This window comes from Amblyomma maculatum, chromosome 5 (genome assembly GCF_055883805.1).
Source record: "Amblyomma maculatum isolate TAMU_Amacu chromosome 5, ASM5588380v1, whole genome shotgun sequence".
In the NCBI taxonomy this organism is placed as follows: Eukaryota; Metazoa; Arthropoda; class Arachnida; order Ixodida; family Ixodidae; genus Amblyomma; species Amblyomma maculatum.
This window is the reverse complement of record NC_139348.1, coordinates 144,587,883-144,605,535: the sequence shown is the minus strand read 5'-3', so window position 1 is coordinate 144,605,535 and position 17,653 is coordinate 144,587,883. Positions and strand designations below refer to the sequence as shown.

At 41.7% G+C, this 17,653-nt stretch overlaps 2 protein-coding genes across 8 annotated transcripts in view; one reads left to right on the top strand and one right to left on the bottom strand.

Moving 5' to 3' along the window:
* Positions 1 to 17,653, top strand: part of LOC146189842 (BAI1-associated protein 3-like) — a 441,950-nt gene that overhangs the window by 55,143 nt on the left and 369,154 nt on the right. The gene's annotated exons all lie outside the window — the stretch shown is intronic.
* LOC146189847 (uncharacterized) lies at positions 7,329 to 16,263 on the bottom strand. 4 transcript variants are annotated; one of them, XM_084604610.1, is made up of 4 exons: positions 15,999 to 16,259; positions 14,664 to 14,720; positions 11,064 to 11,138; positions 7,329 to 10,710 (listed from the first exon to the last, which is right to left on the bottom strand). In XM_084604610.1, exons 1-4 carry the CDS (start codon positions 16,208 to 16,210, stop codon positions 10,704 to 10,706), a joined length of 351 nt encoding a protein of 116 aa, XP_084460736.1. In that variant the 5' UTR covers positions 16,211 to 16,259; the 3' UTR covers positions 7,329 to 10,703. The 4 variants fall into 4 exon arrangements, with proteins under 4 accessions (XP_084460736.1, XP_084460735.1, XP_084460734.1 ...); XM_084604609.1 differs by having other exon boundaries at positions 11,064 to 11,141; positions 15,999 to 16,258; XM_084604608.1 differs by having other exon boundaries at positions 7,331 to 8,761; positions 15,999 to 16,263.

The following is a 17,653-nucleotide window of genomic DNA, read 5'->3' as shown; positions in this document are numbered from 1 at the left end:
TCCTGGCTCTTTCCCGCAAAGGAGGCTCGGAACATTTTTAGGGAAGATGTGAGGGCTCACTCAGCATCCCTTTGAAGGCCTGCACTCTTCACTTGGAAAGACAAAAAAGGGAAAAAAAATTCTTGAAAAGCGCTCTTCACTTTAAAGCTGGAGGCACTCAATCACTTCGCTGTTTACTTATCCGACAAAGCCAGACCCTCTTCTCGCTCCAGCCCTCGCATTTCAGATTTTCAGAGTAGATACGGTGAGGATGTTTCGTATATCTAATGTACGCGTTTATATGCGGACGGCTGTGCGAAGCAGGAGCGTAGCTTCGTTCCCGGAGAATATGTGCGGTTATGTTAATATTGATAATATTTGTTCTTTATTGGTAGAAGGGTGGCTGGATGAAGAAGAGCAATGGCCAGTATGTGTAGCCTGAGCGATGTGGAAACCGGGAATTTTTTGCCGAAGCTTTTCATCGCGAAAAAATAAATAAATAAAAACAAGTGTCATGCCTCTAGAAAGCTTGCGCCCACACGAAAATCGAGAAGTACCCAAAGCAATGAGGATCGAATCTGACACCTGCCAGATACTAGCAGGATGCCTAAGTCAGTAAATAAAAGGTGCGGTACCTTTCTTTGGTAAGCCTACACACCATATTCCTGCCTCATCGTTGTCGTCAGCAGAAGTGTCACGCTTTTGCGGCGGCTCTGATTGGTCAAGACGGGATGACGTCATGGAGGTCTCGACCAATTAGAGAGCACCTCCACAGTATGCGCGAATGCGTGCCTTACATGGCCATATGGCAATCAATAATCGGTCACTAGTTAATGGCTAGTTCATTAAGTAATTCATATTAAGTAATGCCGAAAGCTGGGCGAGTTGGTTAATGTTCATGATGGAAAATAGCGCGAAAAAGTACACGAAGGACGGAAGGAAGACACGGACAAACGCTAATATTAACCCTGAACTAATTAATAATCACTTGCTAAAGAGTAATTATTGACTATTTTTTAATTACTAATTACTGAGCAATCAATAAAATTTACTAATTAGTTCTGGTTGCTTAAATAAATATCAATTACTAATAATTACCGCGCATCCGGTAAAATCAACCACAGAACTGTAAGCGTAGAACAACTGCGAAGATAAAGGAGCGCGATCTCGTTGCTGCCAAGCAGAATTCACTGAATAAATGCACTCACAGAATGCGAAAGAGTAGTCGCTCGCTTTACTCGTAGCAGCATTTATCGCTACATGCGCAACAGTCGCGTAGCAGAATACTGCACTCAGGGTTTCACCTTTCTATCACTTTAGTCGCCAAAGTGCCCTCGAATTATTTTTTTTTTGTTTCATATCGCGCACTCGTCTTGAATATATCAAATGCTAAGGGCATGGAACGAATGTCGTTTGTGCGTACTTGTATGGGTCTGGTAAAAAACAGCAGTGTAGTGGAAGTCAATATAAAGGGCGTGACACAATAGTGACACATTCAAATAGCACGCACAGTAGAAGAGAAACAAGTCCTTAGGTATACACATTGTTGGTAATTTGCGAAAGCGCAAGTAATAAGCGTTCATCATTGTTGCCGATGATGCCTCGGTAGCAAGTTGCTGCGTCCCGCCTCTGCATCTGCCTCCCAGTTTGGCTCCGACTGCGCTGGTGATCTGACAACACGGAAGCACGAGCAGCACTATCTTCGAGGGGCGGATATTTATTCGACAGTTTCAAGCCGGCCACCTGGGGCACGACTTCGCATCCGCCATGCGCTCAGGTTGGTTACTGGTTTCCCGCTGTATGCTATTGCAGTTCCAATCGATGTATTATAGCGGCGTCGTGCCCCGACGGCCTGCTTTGTGGTATGCAAAAGTGTGCTGCTATGTGGAAGTATGTTCATGGATCCTATGTCAAATTTTACTGTTATTATCGGTTGATGTTGAGAGCAACCCCGGTCCCGACGATACTCCTCAGTTTAATTCGGATAGCGAAGCTATTGCTGGGATTTACGCAGATCTGATACGTCTAGAACTACGTCAGACGCAGTTTCTTCAGGAACTAAACATGCTTAAACAACAACAGAGCGCTGCAAGTGCGTCTCTGCAAGGCTTCCTGGGCAGTATCTCTGCACTAGAGACCTACTTGCATTCCTTACGGTAAACTACAAATGCTCGTACTCGAATGCATTACCTTGTGTTGACACCTTATCCTGTGATATTGCCATCTTAAGGCCTGTTTTGAGGATGTGTCCAATAGGTCTCGCAGAAATACCCTGCGTATTCTAGGTCTAAACGATTCTGCAAGAGTTGGTCTGAATCTGACAACAATATGCGCACTTTCTTTTCTTCTTTTCTTCTCCAAGATGTTCCATCTGAAAGTATCGAAAGGGCTCACCGAATAGGTCGCTTTGTTAAAGGCAAACCCCGTTCTATTGTCGTTAAATTTTGCAGTTATAAGGTCAAGGACAATATCTTATCATGTGGTTTTAGGCTCAAGGGTACCAAGTTTGCCATGCACGAAGATTTCACGCCTGCGTTTAGAAAGGCACGTTTCAAGCTTTCACACTACGCTCGGTACCAGGCTTTTCCTTCGAAGTTGCGATTCGATAAGCTTTTCGTAAATAAAAAGTGCTTTGTCTATGACCGTAAGCATGACCGAGTCGCTGAGCTTAGAGAATAGCAAAAAGGGAGGCAACTGTCCGCTCAGCAGCATGGGCCAGATTTTCATTCTACGCCTTCGGCGGCATCATCAAATTTTGAATTGATAATTCTCGTCGTAAATTGCAGTAGTATAAAAAATAAAACTGGTGAATTTGCTGCCCATGTTTCCGCCGTTAAGCCTCATGTTATAATTCGCACTGAATCGTGGCTGGATGATTCCATTCTGAGCACGGAAGTTTTCCCAACTGGTTATAACGGCTATCGTTGCGACCGACACTTGCATGGTGGAGGGGTACTTCTACTTGCTGAGGAATGCTTTCGCTCTTCAGTAATGATAGCGCCCCTAGTTGGTTGCGAATTAGTGTGGTGCAACCTTCGCCTAAGCAGTGGTAGAAACCTCACTATTAGTTCCGTCTACTGTCCCCCTTCCGCTACCAACTCTGACGCTTTCAGGTCACTGTCTGAATTCCTGCTTAGCTTAAAAAATGACTTTCTTTTTGACGGCGATTTCAATATGTCTGATTTCGAATGAGTTGACTACAAACCTCTTCGTATGAACCAGCCTTCATTGTCTTTGGCTTTTTGTGAATTACTACTAATGATCTATATCAGTACGTCACTCAGCATACTCGGGAACCTCAGCGCTCATCTTCGGTGTTAGGTTACTCTTCTGTAGCCGGCCATCGGTAGTGCGTGGCACTGTTATCATACCAGGAATAAGTGATCACAGTTGTGCTGTTGCTAATGTTCGGCATTTCCGTTATTTAATTCCAAAAGGTCTTCCTAGAAAAGTTTTCGTTTTTACCAGGGGAGATTATACATCAATGAATAAAGAACTTGCATCCTTCTTTCCCAATTTTATTACTCTAAGCCAGAGTTTAGACTGCAGTTCACTCTGGGGGGCATTCAAAAATAAATTGGGCAGCCTAATTGATCAATACATCCCAACAACACTTCTTTCTGGTGTGTGGCGCCGCGACAAACCGTGGATCACGCTACAAATCAGACGGCTTGTCAGGAAAAAACATCGCCTTCCACAATCGTATAAAAAGAATCGATGCCCTGCTGTATTGCAGTCAATTCGGGCCCTTGATGGTGCACTGAAAACTGAAATTAAAGCTCTTAAGGATAACGTCTTTAATAATCTGGGTTCTAAACTGCGTAGCAACCCCAAGGAATTGTGGACGTTTCCGAAACACAACGGACGCGAACCAGTCGGAATCCCAAACTTAGACGTTGATGGTGACTTCGTTACTACTGATGGTGATAAAGCTTGCCGCTTTAATGCATATTTTCAGTCTGCCTTTGCGCCAGCGTACATCAGAGAACTTCCGAACATTCGTGAATCTGTTGCCGAAACCATGCCTGGATTGGTTTTTACTTACCAGGGTGTTTTAAAACTACTTAGTAACATCAGGACCGCCTCCGCCAGCGGACCTGATGGTGTATCTACCTTTGTTTTAAAATCATGCGCGAATGAAATTGCTCATTATGTAGTCACCTTGTTCCAAACATCGCTTAATTCGGCATGTTTCAAAAATGACTGGAAAAATGCTAATGTTGTCCCAGCGCATAAAAGCGGTTCGAAAACGACTGTTGTTAATTGCTGACCCTTTTCTCTGAGTAGCGGGTGTTGTAAAACATTGGAACATATAATTTACAGCGCAGTCATGAAACACCTTGACTGTCATGACTTTTTTACGCTAGATCAGCCCTTAGCAAAAAGAAGTACGTTTGGAATACACAGCGGCATATTTTTTACGCATTTTAAATGTAATTCGTATTCACGAATGTGCTCAAAATATGTCTGAAATATGTTCATCAAATTCCTTGCTGAATATTCAAAATGTATTTTTAAAATGTGTCAAAAATATCGTATCTGAAAGTACATTTCGAGTATAGTTCAAATAGGTGAAAAAATATGTAGGCATTTTTTACATACTTAAAATGAATTAAATATGTACTTTTGCAAATATGAAATAAATTTGTCTGAAGTACACTTCAGGTATAGTAAATGGGTGGCCCTTGAAGATATATTTGCAGCACCCTTCAAGCATCCTTAGAAAAACCATGCTTAAAATCATATTTGGGGCAGCATCTTGAAAATGAATTTAAAATGTACTTTTGTAAATGTGAAAGCAATGTGCCTAAAGTATACCTCAATTATGAAAATGGGTATTCCTTGAAAATATATTTCAAGCACACTTCAAGCTGCCTTCAAAGATCAGTGCTCAAAATCATATTTGGGGTAGCATATTGGCAATGAACTAAAAATGTATTTCTGCAAATGTGTATTTAATTTGTCAAAAGTACAATTTTAATAAACGGACACTGGGGACTAAATTTAATGATAATTAAACCTTGTGCAAATAAAAATGCATTGTAATGATGTAGATGTGGATGACAGCTCGTGCGGACTGGCCACACGTGCGCATCCGAACAGTGATGCCGTTAGCTGGAACGGTCAGGTAACGTGGCCGCGTGAGACTGGCATTCGGCAAGGCATCATGGTACCCTGCCAGCCGCCAGCCCGTATGTTATCTGACGCAAGCGCTCAACGCTCCAAGCCACATGCAGGCGACACACGCTGCTGTCCCACACCTCGCTGCCAGCCATTGGCATTAAACAATGCCATTCATGTAGGATGCTCTTTTTGTTTTATTGTTTTCCTGTCATTTTCGTTGCCGTCCGTGGGTCCACTACATTGCCATGTGTGTTCAAGCTGTCTCTGGCTCCTGGTGGACCTGGGGCCACTAACAATATCACAGACATTACAGTACCTATTACCGCGCGAGCTTTTTTAAACACATAAAACAGTGCTTCGAATAGTGTGCAGAACCCATATTCATTGCTCAACCCTTAATTCCTTCTGTGAATTATTTCAAAGGTAATGAAAGATATATTTTTTGCATATGCAACAAAGCTACATTCACAGAAAGAGTGCTCAACAATTTCTGAAATTTTAATCCAGCATAAAAATTGACACACACATAGGCGCTATGGCACTGTATGGTGACAAGCAAAAGACATAATGTTGCATTTCAAGAAGAGAGCTTTGTCGGGCTGGCTGGTTCATGTTGAATGGAAGGAAGGAAAAGCTCAAACGGACGGGACGTGTAGGAAGGCGAGACAGACACATGAGCTGCTCATGCGCCTGTCTCGCCTTCCTACGTCCGGTCCGTTTGAGTTGTTCCTTCCTTCCATTCAATGTTGCATTTACCCACAAGCTCCTGTTCCAAGAAACTGCCAAAAAGTTCTTGCACAAAGTGAGACCGAGCAGGTCGGGCTTTTTACTCATTCTGGAACACACTTTTTTTCCAACTTTTGCATGGTTTTAAATATTGATAATGTCAAACTGAGCTACATTCATCAAGCTGACCATCTTTCCCAATATTTTTTCATTTAAAAGGGACTTCTTGCTTCTGCGGGTCTTAATCTCTGGCCATTAATGAGCTGGTGGCCAAGCAGCGCTGAATTAAGATGTGGGCTAAGGAGGCTGCGGCCCAGGGTCTTATCTCCGAAGATAGGAGGAGAGGGCCAATTTATTCTAACCTGCTTCATATATAGGACGGCAAATAACGTAACTTAGCAACAGGTATGAAGAGGAAAACTAAGAATGAGACGGGGTCCCTGCTTAATCCGACTGATTTGTTTAGCAACAGGAGAGACCTTGTCGAGCTGCAAAAGCAGGGATTCCCCACCATTCTCAGAGGCCCCTTTCATGTGAGGTGATCTGCACCTGCTTATATTATCACAGAAGTTTTAATAGTTTCCCCTCCATCCTGTGACATATATTATGTTGAGGCATGCAAAAGGAAAGAAAAATAAAGAGCCTCTGTCCGTGCCACAAAGTATAACGGGCTTCCATCCTGTGACAGTGGACTGCATAAAAAAAATTTAATTGAAAGAGCTGATGCAAGTAATTTTTTTTTTACACCGCCCCCTTCATCCCTATCACTATCGCCCTTCATCTCTCAAATAGTTCTGTCTGTTCTTTTCTGCTTCTTTAGGGGAGGAAAATGGGCTATGTCAGAGTGAGTGCCGGACTAGTCATGTCTGGCTGTTAATGACTTTGCTTCTGTTCTGTGTGGTGCCAAACTAATGCATCACTCTCGCACTAATTGCAATAATCACATCTTGTCCTTCTTAAATTTAATATATATAGAATAAAATGGGGCATATTGCAGAAGTGTAGGATAAAAGTGAGTAAGGACAAAAAAAAAGGGGGGGGGGGGGTGTTTAGGTAAGCGCTTTAGCCCAGGGCTATTTTTTAACTCTGCAAAAGACAGAAAATTAACGCTCAAAATCCAGTCAGGCTCAGCAAAATGTGGTTATTTTCATCATGGTAAAAGAAAACAGCTTTTCTTTATGCCCTCTAACTTTCCAAACAAGTGTTTGTTGCAATCTATAGTTGTTCCTTTCTGTGCAAAAAAAAAGGAAATCTCTTATCTGGCATCTTTATTTTAATGAATCTGCAAAAAGCTATGAAGTTTCGAGCTCTAGACTCGCTGCTTCATCAAGTAGGCATGGCTGAAATCATATTTAAACAATGTGTTGAAACTTTACGGATATATGGAAGCACAGAAAAAGTGGAAATCATGACTCATGTGTCCCTTTGCAACTTATGAGCTGCTCAGTGATGTATGTATCATTGTAGGACAATAATCACGAAGATTGCCAGACATTCAAAAAATTTTAAACATTTTAAACACATTTTAAACCAACAAAGAATGGTGACTGCACAAAGAAAATAATAGAATCAAAATATAACAGCACCTGTTCTACAAAATGAAATGAGTGAGAATACGAGCCATCCATTAGAATCAGCCAAGTGACACCCGAAGAGCAATGGAGTCAAAACAATAAGCTTAGCCCATTCACAAAGCCAGAGACAACCACGGCTTCATCTTGCGTTATGAGCCTTTGTTTTAGCCATCCTATGTAGTTCCCTGTAACCCAGTTGTTTGAGCATCAAAAAAAAAATTTAACAATCGAGTAAGACGTGCGAAAGCTTTCGTGCACAGGTGGCAGTTGATGGAGACGAGGACATCCAGTGCACAGTGCAAGAGTGTGTTGCAGTCTGCACATGGGGGGATCCACTGCAGTTATAGCTACAGCACTTCATACTTGCTTCCCATGAGTAATTCCTGGGTTTGAATCCACTATGTCCCCATTGTTTCTTTTTAGTGTGAAAGCACTACAAGCAGACACACAAGCATTAGACAATTTGGCTATGCCCTGAACCGCTGGATTAGTGCTAAATACATTCATGCTCACATAAGGCACAATAAAAGACACTAACTTCAAAGCATCCTGCCCATTCGTAGCTGACCATATTTGTCAAAAGCTTAGACAGTCAAAGCCTAAGAAGCTGATGCCCACCTGCCCCCTTTGCCCCATTACTGCTGCCATAACACTCAACAAATGGGAGGAAGCCGCTGGCTTGGTAATCGCTGAACAATATTGTTATGAAGACGAAATAATCTACAATATTCTTACTGATATTGCCGCCAACTGACCCTGCCACTCTGTCACTGACACAACAGCTCTAGCCAACTTTGGCACCGACCCTGCACAGAACATGCAAGTTCCAACTGTTGACTTTCAGAATCGGCAAGCCTCGCTGCCTCAAGCATTCACAAGAGCAGTGAATGTTATATGACCTTGCTGGACTCCTTGATTGTGACTTTCAATGGCAACAGAAAGCTATTAATGAATAGATGTCAAGATGAACATAAGTATACCCAACAGCTTGCCTTTTCAGATCACTTGCCCCCCTCTCTCCCGTTTTATATCACCCTTTCAAAGCATGATGCTCCAAGCCTTCATTACCATTTAAAAGCTGATCAGAGTGGAAGCAAGTGCTTATAGTGCAGTTCGGCAAGCAACTTTTTCTTATAAAGGCAAGATCTTGTCAATGTGCCTGAGTAAGCCAGCAGCGAGGAATTCACTTCACCAAAGACAAGATATCTGGAACGTGCCCACTCTCATTAACTGACAAAGATATATTAGTAGCAGATTGAGGAGGAGGAACAACTTTTATTTCATTTATCTCTTTCTTCCCAAGTGGAGCCCTGCGTTCAGTGCTCCATGTGCCACCACTTTCCTCCAGGCCCGTTAGACTACAATTGTAAGAGGTGCAAAAGAAAAAAAAATGAAAGGCCAGAAAGTGAAAAAAAAAAAAACAAACAAACAAACAAACATACATACAGACAAAAAATAATGGGAAAAAGAAGATGCACAGAGAACACATCCTTCACTACATCAGGTTTAAACTGTACCCAAATACTCGCCAAGCAGGCAAAATTAGGAAAGACGTATGAAAGGGTAAATGAAGCACAACTATAAATACATACCTCATAGAAGCCACATGACAGGAAAAAAAAATAAGCTTACTTGTAACAATGGCAAAACACTTAGCAGGGAGAAGGAAAATGTACATATATATATGTATGTATACAATTGGAAAAAGAATGAGCAAAAATGACAAATGTAAAAGTAAAGGCAATAAAAAACTCAGTAAGCATCCATGACTGGAAAACTTCCAAAATGCATAAAGCTGCACAAGTGGAAACAAGGAGTGAAAGAGGAAACCGACACTTACTAAAGGTAATGCCTATTGCACCAATACTGCAGGCTTCTGGAGCTCAAGCCTCAGTGAATAACAGTGCACCACAGAGGAGTTATGAAATGTATCGACACAACTCGTGTAACTATTGTTAAAGCATCTAGCAGAGCTGGTTCAGTCTAAAGGAGTAACTCAGACCTGCACATCGCAGCACCTCCAGCAAAAAAATGATAATAATAGAAAATAAAAGAAATAATAATAAAAAGAAAGAAGTGGTATGCCCAAAGTACCTATTTGCTCGACAAAGAAGCAGGAGCCCTCCTCTGTACAGAGCATGGTAGGGGGTCTGCAGGGGGTCTGACACCTTCCAATTACCTAGCTCAGTCTTCAAACCTCATTGGGGTGCAGGTGATCTCTATTGGAGGTGAGATGGTCAACACCAGGCTATTTAGCTGAGTCAATTTGTTTCTTTTCTACCAAGGGCAGTCATACTCGCTTTCTAGCCACAGTTTGAGTAACTGTCACATGACACCAAAGCAGGCACAATGTTGGTAATCGGGGATGAAACCATCCACCACATCAAAACGAAGTCTGTGCCTTTTCTAGCCACTTCAATATGCTTCACATCAGTCCTGCACACTGGAGCAGGATCTCAATATTCGTACGAAGAGCCCCCGGGGTAGTAACACCAGCCACACCCATAAAAACCATTAAATTGTTTATAGTTTCCGACTGCTGAACGAATGGCATCCACTGAATATGCAGCTGCAAATACCCTTATTTAGACCTGTTCTCCATGTTTAACTAATGGAAATCCTAAGGAAAGCTTCTGTAGCTCCTTTGCAAAAAGTGTAAAAAGAGTGGTCATGTTTGGCTTTGAAAAACCAAAACAAATAGCAGGCATAAGCCTGTTCTGCTTTCAGACTGCAAGGTCCAGCTCAAGAATATCACACTGAACTGGCCAGATGTCAAACGTTAATTTTTAAAACACTTTAATTCTATCTGTATTCCACAATAGTGAAATATTGTGAGCTGAAAAATCAGCCGACAGCCTGGCATGTTCTATGCCATCCACTACGTCATCACACTTCCTCTGATTCTTTGCGGAAGCAACTTCAAGTTTTGCTGCCCAAGAATTCGTTGAAGCTGCTCTTTCAAAGGAATTACAAGGAAGGAAGAGCAAAAGGCTATGTCAATATCCCATTCACAGTTCTCGCAGTGAATCTCAATCTGAGCTGTACTACCCAAGTACCTGGTACAATCAAGACAATAGAAGTGGTTCTCAGCTTCAGGAATGTGTACACCCAAAGCTTTGAAAAGCAAGTATATTTCAATTTTTTGAGCTTTTCCCGGGTACTAGATGATATTCAGCAGGTCCAGCGGGTCTGTCATCCCCCTGGTCGCTGACTTTATGGCGCATCACATAGGATATGAGAAGGGCTGCAACTTGTGTCCTCTCATCAGCAGCTTGCAAAGTACTTTGTTGAGCTCTGCAGTCAGCATCTTAAAATAAATGAGATATTCCACAAATATTAATTGGAGAAAAATGTTAGTTCACATCAAATTTTTCTACAGTCCACTTATACATAAGTGCCAAATAGCAGAGTCTAACTGATACAATGACAGGTGTATTTTACTGACAAACAGTGCGATATGGTTCCTTGTATGATAAATTCCATTTTTTTACACTTGTTAGGGTCAGCATAAAGGTGAGCATGTACTGAACATGCAAGCCAGAGAAAGGTTATCTGCCCAAAATGCTTAACATTTGCACTTCATTCAAAGCATTTGGTGTCAAGATGGAATTATCTGGCATTTAAATCTTCAGCATTTCAGAAAAAAAGAAACATGCTCACTTGAGGACCTCAGTCTTCATCAGAACCTGAGCTGTCTGCATCACTTGGCACAGGATAAGGTACTGGCACTTCTTCCTGCTTTGATAAAAAAAAATGTGAGCCCAGAGGAGAAAATCTTGCCTCACTCAATAAGAACTTAGCCCAGCTTTCCTTTCTGAAATTACTGAAGCTTAAAATATTCATATCATGGTAAGCTTCATGAACAGCACTGCACGCCACTTACAACTATTATATGACAGTAGCATATTAATCAATGTTGCATGGCAGTTTCATTAAACCAAGGAGGGGGAGCAGAAAAGTGGACACAACAGAACCAATTCTTTAAAAAAAGAGAGGATGGCCACTACATGCAATTCATTTTTATAATCAGTCCATGAGGCTCGATAAACATTTAAAGAGACAATAGCTATCCCTGCTAGTTTCCTATTTAACTAAAATTTGTTCAATTACTTTTTAAATCTTCACATAAAGGCTGGTTCACATGCAAGCAATTGAGTGAACTCAGTGGTGAGCGGCATCGACACAGCAAAAAATTTCCAACAGGTTGGAACTGGAGAGCTCGAGCTGCCGTAACAGCTCAAAATAAGCTTTTTAGTTACTCCGGCAGAAATTGCTGGAGTTCTCACTTGCATGTGAAAGGCTTCAGCGCTCATATGGCAATTATAATTTTAAAAGCAACTGTTATAACTGAAATTGATTGAAACGCCCACCTAAAGCCGTATATGTAAACACTTTGGATGTTAAGGGGAGTCAATGGAAGGAAAAGGAGAAATGCTACATGGTGAACGCTGGAAGGCCAAGTTTGCTACATGGCCGCTTGCCAACTACAAGCCAAAAAGTGTTCGTAATTTCAGTATCTGGAACGATATTCAGCCAGGAAGAGCACCTTTTTTAGTAGTCTTGGCGGCATTAGAGTTAAAATCAGCAATTCTCCAGAACTAAACATTTAAATAACTTAATGTACATTGGAAAAGTGTAAATCTTAAGCAACTACATTGCCATAGGTCAAGCACTCATCTTTTATGTCTTTTATGATAACCTGAGTCTCCTAACATTGTGGCATCCTATGGCAGACACGAGTAATTGTGTGCAGCGAGGGGTAATTATGGCGTGCTCTTGTTGCAGCAAAAACGTGAAGATGCACGTGGTAGCACTGACTGACCATGATTTTGCTTCTTCCAGAGCCACACATGGCTCCTCCTAATGGTCAGGCTAGATACGTACATAGATCTGATTCTGCTAAACAATATTTAAGTATATATTTAGCAATTCTTTGCTTCCACCTTGCGCAGCTGCTAAATTAGAGGAGAAAAGAGTAATTCAGGCCCTACCAATCTTGATGCATAGAAGGTGACAAAGCCCTGACTAAGCCTTGAAGCATATTTTTGTTTATCCACTTCCCTCCAAAATCACAGTGACATACCTCTCCAAGTCACTGAACTGCTTTTTTGCATAATTATCGCAGGCATTACTGATCACAGAATCTCACTCTTGGTAGCGCGAGTGACACTCAAGCTGAAAGAAAACTAAAAAACCTTCAGCGTGGTGCATATCAAAGCCACATCCCTGTTTATGCAACAATGTGACCAGGGCTTAAAGTGCTGTTTTGTGATATGGGTCAGGTATTAAAAGGTGGAAAAGAAAAAAATAAAAAGTATCTGAAGAGCCACTGACTTTTCAGTAAATCCATACAACTATAGGTGTCATTGGCATTAAAATTATGATTTTAAAGTCATCAATAAAGCTTGACAGAAGCAAATTAACAGACTTTAGTGAGTGACCTTATATTTATTGATGACCAACCTCACATAGGGTGTCCCCTAAGCATGGTAAACACACTTGATAACACTGTGTATTTTGGAATCTGCAACTTGGTGACATTGGAAACCCTGTCCTCCTACAGGTGCTCTCATTTTTCAGCTTTTGTCAAGCCATTTCCTTGCGTTAGCAGCAACTCAGCCACTAATTCCTGTTTCTTGCCTGAGGCTATCAGTGTTCAGAGCGATAAATGGATTTCAAACCTGCAAACCTGGTCCTTTCTCCATGAATATGAGCATAATACTATGCTTTCATACATAGTCATCTTAATTACTGCATTACGACTTGGGATTTCACATATCCTTCACACGTGACATCACACCACTACAACACGTACAAAACCAAGCTTTACGTATATTTACATTCAGCCCATACCGTGCCAATATTCCCAAGTTTTTTCAGCAACTTAACATTCTTCCCATCTCTGCCTTACTCACGTATAACTTAGGCCCTTTCACATATTGTTTTGTTAGTAACAACAATCTTCTCTAGTTTATATATCGTCAAGATCTTACTGACCCCAATACCATTAGATTTTCATCAAGAAGTAATTTTCTCCTGCCAAGAGTGTGCACTAATTACCGTAGTTGGATTCACATCAGTCAAAGCATGGAATAACATACCTCCGGACATCAAATCAAGTCTTTTGCTACATTTGTTTAATGGCGCTCATTTTGTTCTTCAATTCTTCAATCATTCAGTGCCACCAACTAATAAAATACTTCATACGCACTTCGTAAAAAGTTACTTTTAAAACTTGTTTTCTTGCACATGTTCACTTGTTTGTATAAATATTTGAATAATGGATACTTGTATTTTCTTGTATTACTTTACGCTATGCTGCTGTTCTTCCTTTCATTTTTTTTTATGATATGATACTACTTGTCGTTCTGTCTACGGCTGCTTCTTTGTGGGGTATTCTATAATTTCAGAATGAATTTTTCTTCCTTGCCTCTATAACATTTATTTGTTATAGAGGCAAGAGAAAAAATTATTATTGTTATAACATACTATATTTTTACTTTGTTCATTTGCTGTAACCACTGCTCCCTTTCATAACTTGTTTTAATTAGCTGAGGAGGTCCCAGTACAGTACATTTCACTATGGGACTCCTTTTGTATTTATTTATTATGTATGTAATGCTATCATATATGAAGTGCAATAAACTTGAAACTTGACAAAAAAAAATTGAAATCTTGGACCCTGGTTGCAGTTTTAGTTTGGATCTTTAGACCTCAATCTTTTTTTTTTTCTACTTGCAGCACAATAGGTTACAAAAAAAAAAAAGCACAAGAGCTACTGTAACGTTTCCATAACAAATTCTGGGACAGGCCAAACTAAAATGTTACAATTTTACATGCGCTGTTGCCGGCTGCTCCAGGAGAGTGTCATGCACATCTGTGCCTACTGGCAAGCACTATCTTGCTTTGGCCTGGTGTAAGAAAGGCAGGGTTATTGGTTATCACATTTATCACTTTTTAGTGGCAGCTCTAATAGGACACCAAGTTTCTCAACAGAGAAATAAAAGGTATTTTGAAATATCTCAAAATAAAGACCATCAAGAAAAGAATGCAGTGTGAGATGTCATGTGTAAACTATGCTAACTGTGCTTAGTTTGAACTGTGCTGAAAATTAGATACCAGATTATAAATCGAGAAACTTCGTACTGTGCGAATATGAAGTTCCTTGTAGTGGGGGCAACTGAAACAAATATGTAATTAAACACTGACAACTTTGTGCCATGAGCATTCTGTTTCTCTGCCAGAAAGCCTTTTTCATACCTGGCATCAATCCAGGGGCACCTCTCTATCCTCGTCTTCATCAATGCTCTGTGTAACCTGGTAACAAAGAGCATAGATGTTAGACATTAAATCAGCCGACTTCATGAAACATCGGGCACACCGTTAACATACATTCAAGTAAAGCTTCGAATGCAGAGCTCTATGCAACATGCTGAAGTGCATGTGCCCCCCCCCCCCTTACACACACACACGCACACACGCACACACACACACAACACACACACACACACACACACACACACACACACACACACACAGCGGCCCTTCCTACTATGCTATATATCTAATAATGTAAATAATATATCCTGGTTCATATGTTAACCGCATGGAACTAAAATAGTAGAGTTAGGGCAAGGGTGATGCATTAGTTTAATTTCAGCTCACAGAATCCAAGCACAAGCTATTTAACAATCAGACGTGCAGGTAATGCATAAAAGACTAGTCCTGGACTCACACTAATATGGCCTGTTTTCCTCCTCCAAAGCGGCAGAAAAACATTGATGGAACTATTTGAGAGATGTAGGGTAATTGTGACGGTGGTGGCAGAAAAATATTTTCCTCATTATTTCATTTATTGTGCAGTTCCATTTTTTCAATGTTGTCTATCACCACAGGACTGTGAGATTCCCAGTAAACCATTAAAATCACTTCTCCAGTCACTAAGCAAGTGCAGATCACCTCACAAAAAGGGACCTCCTAGAAATCCTGTTTTTGCATCTCGACAAGGTCTCTCGACAGCTAAACAAAGATTATGCGGGGTTCTGGTTTTCTCTCTAAGTGCCTGTTGCTGGAAGTTCCATTATTTGTGATTGCATATATGATGCAGCTTAAAACAAAGCCCCTTCCCCCCCCCCCCTCCCTCCCCCTCCTCCTACTCTCATAGGTTGCAGCCCACTGGGAGCAGAGAGCTTATTTAAGATGACACTTAGTCTATGAAGGTGCTGTACGGAATACCGTGCCAATTACTGTAAAAGGTCAGTAAACATGGCGTCAGTGTAATGTCCAGCGCCCAGGCAGTGAGAGATTCAAAGTAGCAACTTCCCTGATGTTTGGCGTACTTATAACCCCCCCCCCCCCTCCGCCACTTTTTTTTTTCTTTTTTTTTTTTTTTTTTTTTTTTTTACGAGAGATCTCGACTGCGCACACATTTATGCAAATGAGACGCTCCTCAAAGATCGCGCTTTCCGACCCCAAAACAATTATTAGACTCGGCTCTATGTTTTCAAATGAAATGAATTAACACCATGAAAGCAAGCCCAGATTTGAGTCTGTCCGCGCGTCTTTAGCCAACCGAGTTCGAACGTATATATTTACCTCTCCGGCCGCCTTGTACTACTGCAGAGTGGTCGGTAGAACTGTCGTCGTCGTAGATCTCGCCAAACTGGGGGCGTCGAAGTCAGAAGCTCCACCGCTCGAAGAGGCATGAGAGGTCTCGGCAGCCATGTGCATTCTGAACCGCCGATTTTCTGTTTTTCTGTGCATGAGCACATATCTTGCTCAAGGTGGCGTTTGCACCTTAAAGGCATAGCGCGCGTCGTTCCACAGGTTCCACAGTCCCGCTTTTGTAACAAAACGCACATCGACGAATCAGTCCAATAAAACGTATCCAGAAATCGTCCTGCCTTTACAACTAGGCCTAGGCCTTCCCTTGGCAAAGCGGTGTGTGTTTGTCGATTAACTCTATGGATCTATGGTTTGGTGTGGTTGGTGTGGTGATTAAATAGATAACTGCCACTTATCTGGTGAATAGTGTAGATCATGAACGTAAATGTACATACCACTGAAATTAAGTGGTACTATGCGCCACCTGCCTTTTGTATTTTGTGAAAACTACCTTGCAACAGTAGCCTTTAAGCCACAGAATCCTTGGCCTACATCGTTTTAATTCACTCGTTTTCATTCTCGGGATAAAAATTCAAACGCTGAAGAGCGTGAAGGACTGTCCGTTGAACATGCATGCATGGGTACATGAGCGCAGCCGCGGTATCCAAGTTGAAACGGACGTTCAGGGCACAAGATTAATTCCCGGGTCGCTCGAAATTGAATTTGGCTTTCCTGCAGTAACGCACTTGCACAAATGAATCGCTGAACGATTATGGTCTAATTGCCATAGTTTTTTTCTTCAAGGACCATATATAGTTATACTGCCCATGGTAAATTGCATGGTCTAATTTGTTTATAGAACTTAATTCCCAGTTGATATATCTGGCTGGCTTATAGAAATTTCTTGCAAAAAGGGTCCTGGGTTCGCGCTGCAAGCTTTCATGCTCTACGTGCTTCCAGCATTAACACACGCTCGACCCCATGACTAGAGCACTGCACCTGATTTTCCGGTCCGGGCCCGGCCCATGCCCACCGTTCAAAGGCCGAGCCCAGCCCGGGCCCATAACTCCAAGCCCGGGACTGGGCCTGGCCCATGCACACATGAACCAGGCGCGTACCTGGCCTGCGTTTCCACTAGGCCCGCCCCAGGCCCGACAAAGTCTGCATGCGCAGACGCCTTAAAAATGTACTGCTTACCGCCAGTACATAAAAATAGGCCAAGATGAGACAAAAAAAAAAAAAAAAAAAGAAAAGAAACTTACAGTAATAATATTCTCAACAGAGAATTAAGGGCAGTAGTATCTGTAGAAGCAAAGGTTTCGTCGAGAGAGTTTTGGGAAGACATTTTACTCCTTTGTCTACAATACGCTTTCTTTTATTCGGCGTCAAATAAATCACTGGACCAAATTCAGCGGCAGGTTTCCTTCATTTCCGAAAGAAGCTGTATACACCTCCTGCGTCCCTTTTGTTTTCCTGAATACATTCGAGGGGTGCACATACATCATGAGTACTGATGTTTTGTGGTCGTGTGCGCCTCTCAGCTAGCAGTTCTAGTGAAATGATGCCGAGACAGCGAGAAAGCCGAATTGTTATCCTCTCGAACAATCGTCCTCATAACGCTGCGGACGAGTTCTTCGTTAACTTCC